The sequence below is a fragment of the Macaca nemestrina genome, chromosome 3 (genome assembly GCF_043159975.1).
Source record: "Macaca nemestrina isolate mMacNem1 chromosome 3, mMacNem.hap1, whole genome shotgun sequence".
NCBI lineage: Eukaryota > Metazoa > Chordata > Mammalia > Primates > Cercopithecidae > Macaca > Macaca nemestrina.
Window position 1 is genome coordinate 116967969 of NC_092127.1, and position 19188 is coordinate 116987156.

Consider the following 19188-nt stretch of genomic DNA (forward strand, 5'->3'; position numbering starts at 1 on the left):
CATAGTTTATATAATTCCAAAAGTTATTGACATTATTGCTCGATACCACAGTTGTATAGAACAAGTTCTTGACACACATTAAAACTTGTATAATTTCTGGTTCATAAAAACAAAAATTTACATATAGGTCATTCACAAATTTAAAAGTTTAAAAATGCATAGAGATATGCACAACAAAAAGGAGAAAAAAATATGTATGCGTGTATATGTATATTTAAAAGAAACAAGCTAATCTGATTTAACATATGTGTCACACTCTCAATCAAAACAAGTATACCTAACTGTACTGAAAGTGAACTAGTGGATAAAAACAGTACTAAATGCATCCTCCATTTCTTATTAACAATCGGTTCTAAATATCAATGGGATATTAAATACCAGCTTACTTTTAGTTTTAGAACTTTTACTTTCTTTCAAAAACTTTTCAGAAACATATATCCATTCTATAATTGTGATAGATTGGAAGAAATATTCTCCTCAGAAATTGTGTAAAGGAATACTTCCACTCTTTTGTAAATAAGATTTGATAAACAATAAAAGTAACCCAAGTAAGGCCATTATTATCATCTTGATCAAAAATATACACAGATTGTGATGCTACTATATTTTGTGATCCTGAGTTCTAGTAACCACTAGATACATGCATACCATTCACTGATTTGTCTATTCTAATAAACATTTAATCCTGTCTTACTACCTTTGAAGACAGTAATACTCTTAAAACTTTTTGATAGGTCTTCATAATGTTACAGATTATCTGCCATAAACAGAGCATTAGAAATTGTATGAGAAAGGATATGTTAGGTTCCAAAAGGTTATTAAAGAAAACTTACTATTTTAAAATAATGACAATATCAAATTTTAAAAGAAAGAAAAAATGATACAAAAAGTGTGCTTGCTGGAATAGGTAACTTGAGCCTTACAAAGGTGTTTTTCTCTGTTAAGGAATTTATAAATAAAGGACTGTGTGTACCTTGGTGACAAAATAAAAAAGGCTGGCCACTTTTTATGCTAAGTTCAAATGTATTTTTTTGATAATACAAAAAAGTAATCCTTGAAAATCAGAATACATAACAGAAAAGAGCACAATAACTTAAGTATTAAACATCTATATGAAATAACTGTTGCAAAGATTGACAAAAATGCACACTTAGAACATGCGGTTATTTAAAAACAAACAAACAAACAAACAAAACACCACACGATTCTGTAGAACCAATGTTATGTCACCACCAGGAGAGCACCAAGCAAGGCACCATTGGAAAGACAACATACTTGGAAAGTCTCTATAAATAAAGTAAATGCTAATCTGGTCGAAAAATCGGTGTCTTTGGTAAAAATTCTATGAGGATGACCTGTAAAAGGAGAAGAAAAAGTTTTTAAAAGATTTAAACAAAATTTTTTCTTAAAACTTCAATTATATGCTATCGCAATTTTTTTGAAAATCCATTCACATTTTAAAACTGCAACTTTGCATTACTAAAACAGATCTTTATCTGATAATGCAGAGCTCCATCACTGAGAATTTTTCTATTTCTGGACCTTTACCAAATACATGAAATACCTTGGCTCTATGAAAAGGAAGACAAATAAGCAAGTAAAATCACCAAAGTCTGAGAAGGGTGATATAGATAGTGCCCCTGACACACTGGAGGAGCAAACATGCATACATGCATGCTCCCCTGCGCTCATGAGAAAAGGGGCTAGTATGCATTTAGAACTAACTGTATACCAGGTGTTCCATACTACATTGGGTCTCTTTAAACCCAACAACTTTTCTATGAGGTAAGTATTATAATCCCTATTTTACAGATGAGGAAACTGATGATCCAGAGAAGTTGTATCACAATTGATTGTGGACTCACTGTTTGAATAAAAGACTGTCTTTAACTCCAAAGACTTGCCCTTTCTACCACCCTACGTGACTGCAGCTCACCCAACATTTTTCTTCAGACTTTCTCCTTTTTAATCAACCCAATTACACGAATCTTCTCTAAGTTCTAGAGTTGCTCTCATTTTACTCTACCAGAATATGTAATCTTCAGATAAAAGGTCCTTTATCTCTTAATTTTTTAAAAAGTCCATTTCTTCTTAGGTTAGCAAAATTACAGGCCAAAATTTGTTCCAAAAGGCCTTTTAATAGGAAACTAAAGGAAAACCAATGAAAACAAAATATGGTAACACAGTTACACAAGGTGACCAAAGCTAGTTTTTCCAAATTTGAATTTTCTTAAATTACAATCAACTCTTTCTTTTGCCCCAAATTTGTATGAAATAGATGGTGATTTAAAAATTATTTGATATTAAAAGTTTCTAAGTCTTCTCGCCTAACGCCGCCAACATGGTGTTCAGGCGCTTCGTGGAGGTTGGCCGGGTGGCCTACGTCTCCTTTGGACCTCATGCCAGAAAATTGGTCGCGATTGTAGATGTTATTGATCAGAACAGGGCTTTGGTTGATGGACCTTGCACTCAAGTGAGGAGACAGGCCATGCCTTTCAAGTGCATGCAGCTCACTGATTTCATCCTCAAGTTTCCACACAGTGCCCGCCAGAAGTATGTCCGACAAGCGTGGCAGAAGGCAGACATCAATACAAAATGGGCAGCCACACGATGGGCCAAAAAGATTGAAGCCAGAGAAAGGAAAGCCAAGATGACAGATTTTGATCGTTTTAAAGTTATGAAGGCAAAGAAAATGAGGAACACAATAATCAAGAATGAAGTTAAGAAGCTTCAAAAGGCAGCTCTCCTGAAAGCTTCTCCCAAAAAAGCACCTGGTACTAAGGGTACTGCTGCTGCTGCTGCTGCTGCTAAAGTTCCAGCAAAAAAGATGACCACCGCTAGTAAAAAGGCTCCAGCCCAGAAGGTTCCTGCCCAGAAAGCCACAGGCCAGAAGGCTGCGCCTGCTCCAAAAGCTCAGAAGGGTCAAAAAGCTCCAGCCCAGAAAGCACCTGCTCCAAAGGCATCTGGCAAGAGAGCATAAGTGGCAATCAAAAAAAGTAATAAAGGTTCTTTTTGACATGTTGGCAAATGTATTTAAGCCTTTGAATTTAAAGCCTGTTGAGACTGGAGTTAGGAGGCAGATTGATAGTAGGATTACAATAAACATTAAATAATCAGTTCCTTAAAAAAAAAAAAAAAAAAAAGTTTCTAAGTCTAGTGACTCATCGTTCTTTTTCAGAAACTGTGTCTTGCTTGATATGACCTCTAGACTTCAATACTTCTACAGATTAGCTGTCTGGGCCAGGAATCTTCATTTTCACTTTTCAGTTCTCCTGGGTTTTGATCTGCCTCAATAAAGAAGACACACTTCTATACCTGGCTCAAAAATATTCCTGTCTTACTCTAGGTATCCTGCACTAAGCCTTAGCTGTCACATTTGCCACTCTCCTGACCTGTGATTTGCCTACAAAATATTCACTAGCTCCCTGTTAAAATATTTTCTCCCAACTAGCTTCTTCATTTGGGCTACATTTCCCTATCTATAAAACAAAGGCATCGAACTAGATGACAAGATTCTTTGCAGCTTTAAAATTTGACAATTAAATGTTTAAACTACTTAAGAGTCAGCATTAAACAAATTCTTTTGTATTTCAAATATGTCCTCAATCAGTCTTTATAATTTTAGTCCCCAGTTGTGGGCATACCCACACTTTACAATATATACTATTAATACATAACATAAAATAAAGGCTATCTTTGCCTACATTTGAACTATTAGTTTTTAAATAATACATCCTACAAATTTTTCCTTCAGAAGCCACTTGTCTCATTTATTCTAAATCATCTGTCTCTACCATATCTGAACAAAGAAAAGTTAGCACCAAGGTGGTGTGTGTGTATATATATATATATTTTTTTTTAGTATTTCCAATGTTCAAATTTAATCAAAGATAATTATTTTCTTTTAACAAAATGAAATTTCTTTAAGTTAAAGAAAAGTTGAGGGAAAGAGGGACAAATGGTTAAAAAGGCCCAAATTCATTAGATAAAATGAATTTTATTTGCTAGTTTAACTTTTAAAATTCATTTTAATGAATTTTTTAAGCTACATTATTCTCACTTTCAACTATCAAAAATATATATATACTCTAAGAAAATCTAGCAAAACACATTTTTCCCCAGCATGCATATATATATATATATATTTATTTTATATATTTTATATATATTTTATATATATTTTATATATATATTTTATATATATATATAAAATAATATTTTATATTATTTTATATATATTTATATATATATATATATATTTTTTTTTTTTTTTAAAAGAGAGGCAGGTATTGCTATGTTATCCAGACTGTCTTTGTACTCCTGGACTCAAGTGATCCTGCTGCCTCAGCCTCCCCAGCTAGACTATTGGCATGCCCACTACACCCAGCTTTTTCCTAGCAATTTAAATATTTATTTTATCTTTACTACTCTTCTGGATATCTTCTATGATGGAGTGAAAATAATATAATGGCTTTAGTAGAAGTGCTTAATTATCTAAAAATTCAAGGAAACTTATTTTACAAACAAAGCATATAGTTCAGAATGTTCTGGAAGGTTAAATTACTTTATGAATAAATTATAGTCATACAGTTCTATCTGGAAATCATAGCATTGGGACAACTTTTATGTTTTCCTTTCCAAAGTAAATTTAGAAATGCACAAAAAATTAATAACTTAGTTTTAAACTTAGTGTTTGTGCTACAAATGTAGTAACTTTTTTTTCACCAAATTCTTTACATCTCCTATCCATCCTTCTCCCCAAAATATGTACATAAACCCTCTTACTATCTAAGATGAAAATACAAGACTAGTATTCTCACCTCAAAATGGGTTACTCAAATGTGTTACGATTATAAAGAAATATCAGGTGTCTTTCTCATCATCATAAATTAACATGTTGACATAATAAAGATAAAATCTACATTATTTGGTTCATTGAATAAAGCTAGTCTAAGACATTTTAAAAATATTTTTTATGTTCAAGGCTAGAAATGGGATTTGACTGTGTGATAATGAAAGAACAGGAAAATGCTAACAGAGAAAAATGATTTTATGATAATTTACAACAAAACACTCTTTTAATCAATATTTTACACATACACACACACACATCTATGATGGCTATATTGTTTTAAAGAATAGGCAAAATTCCTCAGAAATGTTATAACAGATACTTCACAAAGGCTCTGAGTTTTACTTTCAACAATTAATTTTTCCTTAGATCTTTGTCTTCTAAAGTAACAACCTGGCCATATTTAAAGTACAGTACTCAAGCTCAAAAGAAAATTAAAATTCTTAATTTTCTAGAATATTCTGAAATTTTCAAAAGGAGAAAAACTGCTCAAGTAAATCATGGAGTCAGTAAATTAAATCCCATGCTGAGTAAGTACAAAATTCATTGTATATATATGCCAAATGAGATATTTTTTAACAAGTAAACACAAGATGATCAACATCTCATTTCCTGCTTGCTTTTAATTTTTACAAAGCGATATTCTAATAACACTTTAAAACAGATTCTTTAAAGGGCACTGAGGTACGGACAGTTAAAATCTATAAAGGCTAAAGGTTTCTTAAGCTCCAATGGCTTGGCTGAAAGGTTTTCTTCCATACTTGGAAACTTGATTAGCATTATATAAAAAAGCCATATCTGACTTGCTGCGTAACCAAAGTTGTGGTTATTCTTTATACAGCATCTAAAATTTCACACTCCATCAACACATGTTCAGGCTATTTTATCTTGGCAATTAATTTATTATTTTTCAGAACACAGTGAAGCCTTGTTTTCAAGTCATTCATAACTTTATAAATCAGTCTTGCACATGAAACCATGCATCTGTGAACCGTAGAAAATCCTTGCACTCAGGAGATTAAGCTCTTGACACCTTTGCTGATTAATAATCATGGAAAGAATAAGATCAGAAGCAAAATAAATGATCATTTAATAGAGAAACTCACAAAACAGCCCTTTAACTTACATATTCCATCATGTTATTCGTTTCACATTTCCTTTTGCTCAGTCTCCAATGCAAGCACAGCTAGACAAGTAGGAGAGTAAAAGAAGAAAAATGAGCTCTATTTTATTGCAGCACACAGACTAACCCATTTGTCCACCTTTCATATTTTTAGTTCAACAAAAGCATCTGTTTCCATACTGTGCAATTCAGACCCCAACAGTACGAAGCTGCTCCCTGTGGTACTCACCTTGTGGTATAACCTATTGTTTTCCCATTCTAATAACTTCTCAATCGATCTTCGTGTCTGGAAGACAAATGAGAAAAAAGTTTACTCTTGACTGGTTTTAGAAAACTTTGTTTTGCAGCTGCTTTTTCTGTGAAAAGGGAAGAGGTGTAAGACAGTGACTGAGTATAGTGTGGTGTGCATCACTATCCATTTTCTAAGCACTAAATGGTAACCTGAACACAAAGAGTTCTCTTTCTTTAAAAAGATATGGCTTTATTTCTATCATATGAATCTTTTTTTACTAGCCTCTGATTTAAAACTATCAAGGTTTAAAAGCTAATGTCATCTGCCAAATAAAATTAAATCTCCACTTTTTTCAAAAATATGTTTCCAATACTTAAATAGTAACAGAAGTTCCTTAATACATATTTTACAACAAAAGTAAATATTAGTTAACAAAATGCAAATGGCCTTTCAGTAAGTTCCAAAACAAAAAATTGGAAGTTAATATTAAATCAATGAATTATAAAATCAAACTAATTTTCACACCATGCTTAAAATAATGCCCATATTTAAAAGACAGCTTACTGATTATTCTACCAATAGATTTTTTTGAAGAGTCAAAATTTTATTTAAACCAACATAAAAGTGCCATCTGATAGTAAAATCAAACTCTTAATCCAATATTACTGTTTCAGGAATCAACTGAGAATTTACTTCAGTTGACTGATGCAAGCAAGATACGCTATGCTGCAAGAAATGTTTCCTGCTTGGGAGTATGGATAAAAGAAGATAATTCATGGTGCCAGGTGTTAGGATGAGACTGACACAGCTGCAGGTGCAAAAATGACAGTGTTGCCACCAGGATCAACTGCAACTTGGTTCAGCTGCACTTTTCTTGCAAAGGAAAGAAAAAAACATCTTACCACTATTAATGTGGTATAAGGAAGTACTAGTAATCAAATATGAAAATGTGCATGTCAAGCAAGGATTAGCTAGGTGCAAAACTGTTAGGATCAAGCTGGGTTTGAACAGTTTAATGTTACATAATAAAATTTTAACATGTATTTAAAATATCTACTTTAAATAGTTACATTACCTTTTAGCATATTAAACATGCTAAAGACACACCAAAGTCACATAGGTGCCAATTATAATTCATAACTACCAATGAATTACGACTACTGCCTTACGTTTTCCAAGCTTATGTCACAAAACTCAGAAAATCAGCTACTTCTCTGGGCAATAATATGCCAATGACTAATTTATTATTACATTACTTTTTTTTGAAGAGTCTTTTTGGCAAGAATTTTAAAGAAAAAAATGTGCCCTTGTTAACAATGATCAGCAGACCTCACTTGTTTCTTTGTAAAGATAGCCTTTTAGAGGCAGCTCTCCTTTTAAATGAAAATAGGGCAGCAGTTATGGTCACACTTTTTGTTAATTTAGTTGCCAGTCAGCCCCAAATCAAAAGAAAATAAGGCTGCAGAGTGTAATTAACATTCAGTTCGGTCGTTTTGTCCCTTGTCTAGCCCCCAAGCTTTGTTAAAATTGCCATCTGAATGCTGAAGGCTGTAGGGAAATCGATTTGATTCTAATCGCACCATGAAAAGAACATGATCTAACTGCTTTCAGCCCTCCGTAAATCTGTACTAGGTCTTTAGCACAATGCAACTTCCAATTTAAAAAGCACTGAATGTCTCGTCAATGACTTTGTGAAGAAAAAAGAACAAGGAGCAGACATAAAAATTCCAATAGTTGTTTAAGCATTAAAGTTCATTTGCATCACAGCGAACCTGAAAAGGGCTGACCTCTCAAACCGCCTCTCAGGTCTATGAAGTTGTAGCCTTGACAAGCTCACATTGACAGAGCTCATTGACTCTGAAAGGCTACTCTATCAATGGTGAAAAATGGCAATAGGTTCTACTCTGAGCAGGCATCTGCCTGCCCACCCGCTGCTAAACCAATGGCAAAACCGATTCAAAACCTGAATCTACCTTGTAATCTTTCTTTCTAGGGCCTTTTAATAATAGATTAAGATTACTATACAATTTGAGGTTTTACTTTTACTGATGATTTTGGGGGTTGGTGGATGATGAAAGAACTAGAGTGGAACAAGCTTTCCAAGTCCATTGTCTTATATTAATGTATAAAATAGTACCCAGAAGCTTAACACTACATTCTGCAAATACTTATTACTTAAAGAAAAAAATGTAGTTACCACCATCATTTCATCAGAAATTTAAACCCATGCTATAATAAGGATAGATCTCATTATGATATATAGACACATTCATACACACAATTTTAAAACTTAAAAATATTTACTTTAACTTAAATCAACTACTAGTATTTGAATAAAAGATAATTATAAAGTATAAATCTTAAATTCCAAAATATTTATGTAGGAATTCTCAATTTCTTCTTTGCCTATAATTAGGAGTTTAATGATAGGGCTTGGTATAATAATTGTATCTTACAATATTTAAGAATTCTAAAACAAATAAGCCCTAATATGCCACATTCTGAATAAGCATATAAATATAAAATATTGCTACACACTTCACAGTCTGAAGTAAAAGCTGTGAATTAGCACCATCTAATCTTGCTATAAGACTTCTTTCCTGCTTGACAGGTGAAAAAAAAAAAGCACTTGCACGTGCAGCTTAATTAATCATTGAACTTGACATCTCAATGATTTACAGTGAGGAGCAGGTGAGAACATACAAAACCAGAAAGGAACCCTTGATTTGAGTGGAACACTTCTAGCACACTAAGGTGACAAGTATATAGATTCTAGCAGTCATTTAAAAAAAAGAAACTGTGCCAAAAATTATTTGTTAGTAACAACAAAAGCTCAAATTAAATAGAAAAAAAAAAAGGTTTAGCTACTGAGAATGTTTAATACTATGCAATTATTTTTAGTTAAGAAAACCAAAATATAGTTTCAAGATTAAATACAATACCAATTTGGCAGATACTTAAAAAAAATGACACTTCAGCATTTATAAAAGCTACTTAAAAGCTTTTAAACATGAAAAGAAATCACTTTATAAATGTAGTCATCCAGATAAAAGTTAAAGAGTTTATGTCCACAAGGATGTCAGGTAGCTATTTCTAATGAAATATAAGATTCAATAGTGTCAAACTCTACAATTGCTAACTGTGGGCAAGCAAACCTAATCATATAACAACCTGTCCTTGGTTTTTAAATATTTATTTCAACTCCAAATTCAAAACAAGCTGAAGCAAATTAACACGCATCAGAAAAAAATACTATGTATGGGATCTATCAACATGAAACAAAGTACCAAAAAAACACCATCTTTCAGTATTCCGGGCCAGTTTCTAAAAAAATAAGTCATTTTTAATTTTCTTACGAGAATTTAGTGCTTGTGAAAAGCACCAGACTGATAGTCATGGGAACTAAAAATCTATTTAGCTGAAAGAACAGGGGAAAGGGCAGTGCAGGCTTTAGTGCAAGCTTCCCTACAGTGGGCCTTAATCCTTTTCACTGTTCACACCCTGGGGGTGAGGGGACAGGTTAGGTTCTTTACCAATGGAATTCTCAGTCTTTCTGCAAAAGATGATCAACAAGAAACGTAATTTTATGATGTATTCTTATGTCTAATTAAAAGGACCAAGACCACCAACTCACAACATGCAGGCAAAACAACTTTTTTGTGTGAATGGCATCATGTTACTAACCTGGTCTGGAAGTAGACAGCTCCAAGCATCTGGATCCCACCCATCTCCCTCAGCTCACTTTAAATGACCCTTTTCTTTTTTTTTTTTTTTTTTAAAAAAAACCCTTTCTTCATTTCCACACCTTAGTGGTTATATTTTTCTCATTGGTGAACTAGTTTTAATACAGCCATTCAGCTTTGTGAAAGTAAAAATTAACAAGAGATTTAAAAAATATCGTTTCAATTACTAAACAGGTATTAAACAGACTTAAGTTGAGCAACAAGTAGTAGAAACATAAGAATAGAAATTTTGGCTTCTACTTATATTGCCTTTGGTCCCTTTTAGATCTTTAGCAGAACTGTGAAAATAAGGAAAAACATGAAAACTGAAAGAGAACTAAAAGGGCCTCAGTAATTCATAAAATGGCTAATAAGGTAATGATTAATCAACAATATTAGATAAGACATACCCATATAAGACATATCTTCCAAAGAAGCATCTAAAGTAAGCTTATAACAGCAAAACACACATACACCTAGACAAACTCAATTACTGCAATAGAAAACTAAGATTTCCTGAAAATTCAAATTTGAGTTATTAGGTTCTTCTGTAATTTTTCCTAAATACTGTAACTTTCTTAGGAATAAATTATTAATATTATTCCCTATAAACAAATTAAATGCCATTAGACATAAATGTCTTCCAGCACAGCAAAGAACCATTCAGAAAATCTTTAGAGTATTAATCTCCTACTTTGCCACCACTATTACTTAAGAGTTTCCTAATTCCCAATGACTCATTTATTCACAATCAATTGTTTAAACACATGGTTTTACAAAGAAGTGATTTTCTAGACATTACTAATAAAACCAATGGAAAACTCATGAATTTTAGAGTACTAAGAGCCAAAGAAAAAAAAGTTAAGTGTAGAAACTGTAACAAAGTTTCTCTTAATATTTCCCAATAAAATAGTATTATCAGTCATTAGAACAAAAAGATGCTATGATATGCTAACAAAATATATAGAATATCTCACTAACAATGATTTATAAAAGTTCATCTATTTTAAACCTATAATTAAAATGTATTTGAATTGGATTTATTCATACCATCACAAAATGGGAAAGAAAAATTTCAGATGTTCAATTCCCTACTTAAAACAAATTTTAAACTCCTGAATCTATAATGCATTAATTAACCTTTAAAATAATGCTTTCAATGTATTCATAATCTTGTTTTTAACTTACATTTTTCAAATAAGAATGCTATTCATCTTTAGACATCTGTGTAAACTGAATTTGTTAAGTAAAACAACGTTTTTAGCTGTAAGTTATTAGGAAGAAACCATATATAATTTAAAATGAATTATTTTAACATAAGAGAACTTAAGAAGAAATTATATTATTCGCTTCTGTTCATTCTGGATTAATTTGAAATTTTATATTCCAGTGATGTACAGAAAATTGGATAATCATATCACAATATTACACGTGAAAAACCTGGATTCACCAAAAACAAAAAAACTAGAATATGATTTCTCAAAAGGATTTTTAAACAAATTCCCTTCCTGTACATTAAAGGACGTTTTACAATTTTAATATGAACATTAACTTTTACATAATCTAGATATATTAAAACACCCACTGAAGTATCATATACTATTTACTAAAAGTAATATTTTTAGATGGAAATACACTAAAAAAAAAATTGCTAACATTTTGTGAATCAAAAATAACCTCTTAGTACTGAGCAGTGACTTAATAGGTGCTAATCTTAAATAGAATTTCATCAAGTTTACAATCTAGGCTAGTGAGAGAATATTATCTTGTTTAGGTTATACTGGCTATGAATTATGAAAGATGGGGATTCTCTCTCTCCAGAAAAAAAGAAACATGTACACAAACATGCACAATTCAAAGGGTGTTTGTTATCTACTAACTCTGAGTAATATTTCAGAAAGTACTAACATTTTAAAAAACTAAAATTAAGTTTTGAGGTCCCCATCTGACCCACCTTCTGCCTGACCTATTTCCACTAGGCAATCTTCCCACTTGGTCTCAAAGGGTTTTTTTGCTTTCAATAATCTAGTCAAATAAAAATGCACTTGGGTTGGGGCAGGGTGCAGGAATGGTCTCCTTGAATTTGGGCAGCAAATATGTTGCCACTATTGTTTAAAAAAAATTATCCAAAAAATTAAAAAATAAAAAAGTTTCAACTGATCACAGAATATTAGAAAAACCGTTCATAAGACAAAGGAATTTCACTAAGCAAATAAAATAAAAAGTACGGCTATCAGGAATTTTAAAAAATATATGTAATTACAAAAGGAAGAATCAGTGCTTAGTGTCAGGCCTCTAAGCCCAAGCTAAGCCATCATATCCCCTGTGACCTGCATGTATACATCCAGATGGCCAAAGGCAACTGAAGATCCACAAAAAAAGTGAAAACGGCCTTAACTATGACATTCCATCATTGTGATTTGTTTCTGCCCCACCTTAACTGATCCACCTTAACTGATCAATGTACTTTGTAATCTCCCCCACCCTTAAGAAGGTTCTTTGTAATTCTACCCACCCTTGAGAATGTACTTTGTGAGATCCACCCCCTGCCCCCAAAACATTGATCCTAACTCCACTGCCTATCCCAAAACCTGTAAGAACTAATGATAATCCGACCATCCTCTGCTGACTCTCTTTTCAGACTCAGCCCGCCTGCACCCAGGTGAAATAAACAGCCTTGTTGCTCACACAAAACCTGTTTGGTGGTCTCTTCACAAGGACGCGTGTGACATTTGGTGCCGAAGACCCGGGTCAGAGGTACTCCTTTGGGACACCAGTCCCCTATCCTCACCCTCACTCCATGAGGAGATCCACCTACGACCTCAGGTTCTCAGACCAACCAGCCCAAGGAACATCTCACCAATTTCAAATCGGGTAAGCGGTCTTTTCACTCTCTTCTCCAGCCTCTCTCTGTACCCTTCAATCTCCCTGTCCAATTCCAGTTCTTTTTCCTCTCTAGTAGAGACAAAAGATACACATTTTATCTGTGAACCCAAAACTTTGGCGCCAGTCACGCACTTGGGAAGACAGCCTTCCCTTGGTGTTTAATCATTGCGGAGACTCTTGCCTGATTCTTCACCCACCCACATTTCATTGGAGTCTGATCACCACGGGGACGCCTGCCTTGGTCATTCACCCACATTCCCTTGGTGGCAAGTCAACTGCGGGGACGCCAGCTTTGGCTGCTCACCCAAATTGCAGCCAAGGGCTGCTCCCTACCTCCCTTCTCCGTGTCTCTACCTTCTCTTACCTCCTTCACTATGGACAACCTTCCGCCCTCCATTCCCCCTTCTTCTCCCTTAGCCTGTGTTCTTAAGAACTTAAAACCTCTTCAACTCACACCTGACCTAGAACCTAAACGCCTTATTTTCTTCTGCAATACCACTTGACCCCAATACAAACTTGATAATGGTTCTAAATAGCCGGAAAACGGCACTTTTGATTTCTCCATTTTACAAGATCTAGATAATTTTTGTCGAAAAATGGGCAAATGGTCTGAAGTGCCTGACGTCCAGGCATTCTTTTACACATTGGTCCCTCCCTAGTCTCTGCTCCCAATGCGACTCATTCCAAATTTTTCTTCTTTCTCTCCTGTTTCTTCAGTCTCCACTCCAAGCTCTGCGTCCTTTGAATCCTCCTTTTCTACAGACCCATATGACCTCTCCTCCCCAGACTGCTCCTCACCAGGCTGAGCTAGGTCCCAATTCTTCCTCAGCCTCCGCTCCCCTACCCTATAATCCTTCTATCACCTCCCCTCACACCTGGTATGGCTTACACAACTCGCCCTCCCCCACGTGCCCAACAATTTCCTCTTAAGAAGATGGCTGGGGCTGAAGGCATAGTCAAGGTTAATGCTCCTTTTTCTTTATCTGACCTCTCCCAAATCAGTTAGCATTTAGGCTCTTTTACCTCAAATATAAAAACCCAGCCCAGTCCATGACCTGTTTCACAACAACCCTTAGACGTTTTACTGCCCTAGATCCATAGGGGCCAAAAGGCTGTCATATTCTCAATATACATTTTATTACCCAACCCACTCCCAACACTAAAAAAAGCTCCAGATATTAGATTCTGGCCCTCAAACCCCACAACAGGACTTAATTAACTTCGCCTTCAAGGTGTAAAATAATAGAGTACAGGCAACCAAGTAGCAATGTATTTCTGAGTTGCAGTTCCTTGCCTCCACTGTGAGACAAACTCCAGCCACATCTCCAGCACATCAAACGCCCGAACCGCAGCTGCCAGGGGTTCCTCCAGAACCTCCTCCCCCAGGAGCTGGCTACAAGTGCCGGAAATCTGGCCACTGGGCCAAGGAATGCCCACAGCCTGGGATTCCTCCTAAGCCGTGTCCCAGCTGTATAGGACCCCACTGGATATCAGACTATCCAACTCACCGGCAGCCACTCCCAGAGCCCCTGGAACTCTGGCCCAAGGCTCTCTCTGACTGACTCCTTCCCAGATCTTCTCGGCTTAGCGGCTGAAGACTGACGCTGCCCAATTGTCTCAGAAGCTTCCTGGACCATCACAGATGCTTTGGGTAACCCTTACAGTGGAGGGTAAGTCCAACCCCTTCTAAATTAATACGGAGGCTACCCACTCCACATTACCTTCTTTTCAACGACCTGTTTCCCTTGCCCCCCATGTATTGACGGCCAGGCTTCTAAACCTCTTAAAACTACCCAATTCTGATGCCAGCTTGGACAACATTCTTTTATGCACTCCTTTTTAGTTATCCCCACCTGCCCAGCTCCCTTATTAGGTCGAGACATTTTAACTAAATTATCTGCTTCCCTGACTATTCCTAACCTACAGCCACACCTCATTGCCACCCTTTTTCCCAACCCAATGCCTCCTTGGCATCTTCCTCTTGTATCCGCCACCTTAACCCACAGGTATGGGACACCTCTACTCCCTCCCTGGGAATGGATCACATGCCCCTTAACATCCTATTAAAACCTAATCACCCTTACCCTGCTCAACGCCAATATCCCATCCCACAGCACGCTTTAAAAGGATTAAAGCCTGTTATCACTCACTTGTTACAGCATGGCCTTTTAAAGCCTATAAACTCTCCTTACAATTCCCCCATTTTACCTGTCCAAAAACCACACAAGTCTTGTAAGGTTAGTTCAGGTTCTGCGCCTTATCAACCAAATTGTCTTGCCTACCCACGCCGTGGTGCCAAACCCATATTCTCTCCTATCCTCAATACCTCCCTCTACAACCCATTATTCTATTCTAGCAAACCTAGCTGACCCTAGATTCTAACTCCTTTTGCCACTCCTCTTTCCGTTCCTTAAAAACAGCCCTAGAAGCTGCCCCCACGCTAGCTCTCCCGAACTCATCCCAACCCTTTTCATTACACACAGCCAAAGTACAGAGCTGTTGGGTCAAAATTCTTACACAAGAGCCGGGACCGCGCCCTGTAGCCTTTCTGTCCAAACAACTTGACCTTACTGTTTTAGGCTGGCCATCATGTCTCCGTGCAGAGGCTGCCACCACCCTAATACTTTTAGAGGCCCTAAAAATCACAAACTATACTCAACTCACTCTCTACAGTTCTCATAACTTACAAAATCTATTTTCTTCCTAACACTTGACACACAGACTTTCTGCTCCAGCTTCTTCAGCTATATTCACTCTTTGCTGAGTCTCCCACAATTACCATTGTTCCTGATCCGGACTTCAATCCGGCCTCCCACATTATTCTGGATACCACACCTGAACCCCATGACTGTATCTCTCTGATCCACCTGACGTTCACTCCATTTTTTTTCCCTACATTTCCTTCTTTCCTGTTCCTCATCCTGATCACACTTGGTTTATCGATGGCAGTTCCACCAGGCCTAATCGCCACTCACCAGCAAACGCAGGCTATGCTATATCTTTCACATCTATCATTGAGGCTACCGCTCTGCCCTGCTCCACTACCTCTCAATAAGCCGAACTCATTGCCTTAACTCAAGCCCTCACTCTTGCAAAAGGACTACAGGTCAATATTTACACTGACTCTAAATATGCCTTCCATATCCTGCACCACCATGCTGTTATATGGGCTGAAAGAGGTTTCCTCACTATGCAAGGGTCCTCCATCACTAATGCCTCTTTAACAAAAACTCTTCTCAAGGCCACTTCCAAAGGAAGCTGGAGTCATTCCTGCAAAGGCCATCAAAAGGTGTCAGATCCCATCGCTCAGGGCAACACTTACGCTGATAAGGTAGCTAAAAAAGTAGCTATTGTTCCCACTTCTGTCCCTCTTGGCCAGTTTTTCTCCTTCTCATCAATCACTCCCACCTACTCTGCCACCGAAACTTCCACCTATCAATCTCTTCCTACACAAGGCAAATTCTTTTTTTTTTTTTTTTTTTTTTGAGACGGAGTCTCGCTCTGTCACCCAGGCTGGAGTGCTGTGGCCGGATCTCAGCTCACTGCAAGCTCCGCCTCCCGGGTTCCCGCCATTCTCCTGCCTCAGCCTCCCGAGTAGCCGGGACTACAGGCGCCCGCCACCTCGCCCGGCTAGTTTTTTTTTTTGTATTTTTTAGTAGAGACGGGGTTTCACGGTGTTAGCCAGGATGGTCTCGATCTCCTGACCTCGTGATCCGCCCGTCTCGGCCTCCCAAAGTGCTGGGATTACAGGCTTGAGCCACTGCGCCTGGCCACAAGGCAAATTCTTGGATCAAGGAAAATATCTCCTTCCAGCCTCACAGGCCCATCCATTCTATTCTGTCGTCATTTCATAACCTCTTCCATATAGGTTACAAGTCGCTAGCCTGTCTCTTAAAACCTCTCATTGCCTTTCCATCGTGAAAATCTATCCCTAATTCGCCACTCTTGACTCCCTCTTGCAGTGGATACATTATCTTTGCTAACAGGACACACTCCAATACTTTTACCCTGATGAAGTCCTATTCTTTACTTTTATACTTACTCTTATTCTCGTTCCCTTCTTATGCCACCCACTACCTCTCCTCAGCTATCTCCACCACACTATCAATCTCACTCACTCTCTCCTAGCCATTTCTAATCCTTCTTTAACAAACAATTGCTGGCTTTGCATTTCTCTTTCCTCCAAAATCACCGAGGGCCCAACTTACTCACTGCTTAAAAAAAAGGGGACGCTGTATATTTTTAAATGAAGAGTGTTGTTTTTATCTAAATCAATCTGGCCTGGTATATGACAACATAAAAAAACTCAAGGATAGAGCCCAAACACTCACCAACCAAGCAAGTAATTATGTTGAACCCTCTTAGGCACTCTCTAATTGGATGTCCTGGGTCCTCCCAATTCTTAGTCCTTTAATACCTGTTTTCTCCTTCTTTTATTCGAACCTTGTATCTTCTGTTTAGTTTCTCAATTCATACAAAACAGTATCCAGGCAATCACCAATCATTCTATATGACAATTGTTTCTTCTAACAACCCCACAATATCACCCCTTACCACAAAATTTTCCTTCAACTTAATCTCTCCCACTCTAGGTTCCCAGGCCACCCCTAATCCCGCTCAAAGCAGCCCTGAGAAACACTGCCCATTATCTCTCCATACCATCTCCCCACCTGCTGCAAATTTTTGCTGCCCCAACACTTCAACACTATTATATGCTATTTTTCTTATCAATATAAGACGACAAGAATGTCAGGCCTCTGAGACCAAGCTAAGCCATCATATCCCCTGTGACCTGCATGTATACATCCAGATGGCCTGAAGCAACTGCAGATCCACAAAAGAAGTGAAAATAGCCTTAACTATGACATTCCTCCATTGTGATTTGTTTCTGCCCCACCTTAACTGAGATTACTTTGTAATCTCCCCCACCCTTAAGAAGGTTCTTTGTAATTCTACCCACCCTTGAGAATGTACTTTGTGAGATCCACCCCCTGCCCCCAAAACATTGCTCCTAACTCCACTGCCTATCCCAAAACCTGTAAGAACTAATGATAATCCCATCACCCAGCTGACTCACTTTTCGGACTCAGCCCGCCTGCACCCAGGTGAAATAAACAGCCTTGTTGCTCACACAAAGCCTGTTTGGTGGTCTCTTCACATGGACACATGAGACACTTAGGGCCAACAGGTAGAAAAGGGGTAAAGGCCGGGCGCAATAGCTCATGCCTGTAATCCCAGCACTTTGGGATGCTGAGAAGGGCAGATCACTTGAGCCTGGGAGTTCAAGACCAGTCTGAGCAACATGGTGAAAACCCATCTCTACAAAAATCAGCCAGGTGTGATGGTGCACACATGTGGTCCTAGCTACTTGGGAAGCTGAGGTGGGAGGATCACTTGAGCCTGGGAGGTTAAGGTAGCAGTGAGCGTGTGACTGCACTCCACCCTGGGCAACAGAGTAAGACCCTGTCCAAAAAAAAAAAAGGAATTATTTTAAAAGCAAGAAGAAAGGAGTAAAAGAAAATCACCTGCTGATGGATGATAACAGACAACTGGAGAAACAAGAAGAGATAAGGAACCAGCATTTGTGGATCCTCACTTTGGGTCTGACCCCGTGTTAAGTGTCTTGCTTTTATTACCTTATTTAATCTGCACAACAAGCCCTATATGGCAGATTGGACTACTTTCTTTTTACATATAAAAACTAAAGCTTACAGAGGTGAAGAAATGTAAATCTGTACTGGGAAATGGTAGAGCTCAGATTTGAAACCAGGATTAAATGTCCTTCAATTTCCTGTTCTTTTCATCATGCTACAGAACTATTATAATACTATCACAAAAAAACAATTTTTGTAGGCCAAGCACCTTGGCTCACACCTGTAATCACAACACTTTGGGAGGCGGAGGTGGATGGATGGATCCCTTGAGCTCAGGAGTTTGAGACCAGCCTGGCCAACATGGTGAAACCTCATCTCTACTAAAAATACAAAAATTAGCCAGGTGTGGTGGTGTGCACCTGTAGCCCAAGCTACTTGGGAGACTGAGGTAGGAAAATTGCTTGAACCCGGGAGGTGGAGGCTGCAGTGAGCTGAGAGTGTGTCACTGCACTCCAGCCTGGGTGACAGAATGAGACTCTGTCTCAAAAAAAAAAAAAAAAAAAGAATTTTTATCAAGAACTTTTCTTTTTTTACAGGTATGTTATGGATATTTTACAGATATTATCCTGAGACGAATAAAGGAATGGCCCTACTATACATCTACTAAACAAAGTTGGAAAATAGAGATAATAATTCTTTATATACCTCCTCCTCTGCCCTTCACCTTTTTTATTTCCTAGTACACCAAATTCTGAGTTTTTGTCTTTTAAGTATCATTT

At 37.0% G+C, this 19188-nt stretch overlaps 2 protein-coding genes across 2 annotated transcripts in view; one reads left to right on the top strand and one right to left on the bottom strand.

The window, feature by feature from the left end:
- Positions 1-1000: 1000 nt before the first annotated feature.
- Positions 1001-19188, bottom strand: part of LOC105463520 (cysteine rich hydrophobic domain 2) — a 54201-nt gene continuing 36013 nt past the window's right edge. Inside the window, exons 4-6 of the mRNA XM_011710665.3 lie at positions 6205-6261; positions 5979-6038; positions 1001-1355 (exon numbers count right to left, since the gene is read on the bottom strand). Of these exons, the coding sequence (XP_011708967.1) occupies positions 1305-1355; positions 5979-6038; positions 6205-6261 (168 nt within the window). The 3' untranslated portion in view covers positions 1001-1304. The remainder of the gene's footprint in view (positions 1356-5978; positions 6039-6204; positions 6262-19188) is intronic.
- On the top strand, positions 2317-3022 carry LOC105463519 (large ribosomal subunit protein eL14). Its single transcript, XM_011710664.3, has one exon. It carries the CDS (start codon positions 2342-2344, stop codon positions 2978-2980), a length of 639 nt encoding a protein of 212 aa, XP_011708966.2. The 5' UTR covers positions 2317-2341; the 3' UTR covers positions 2981-3022.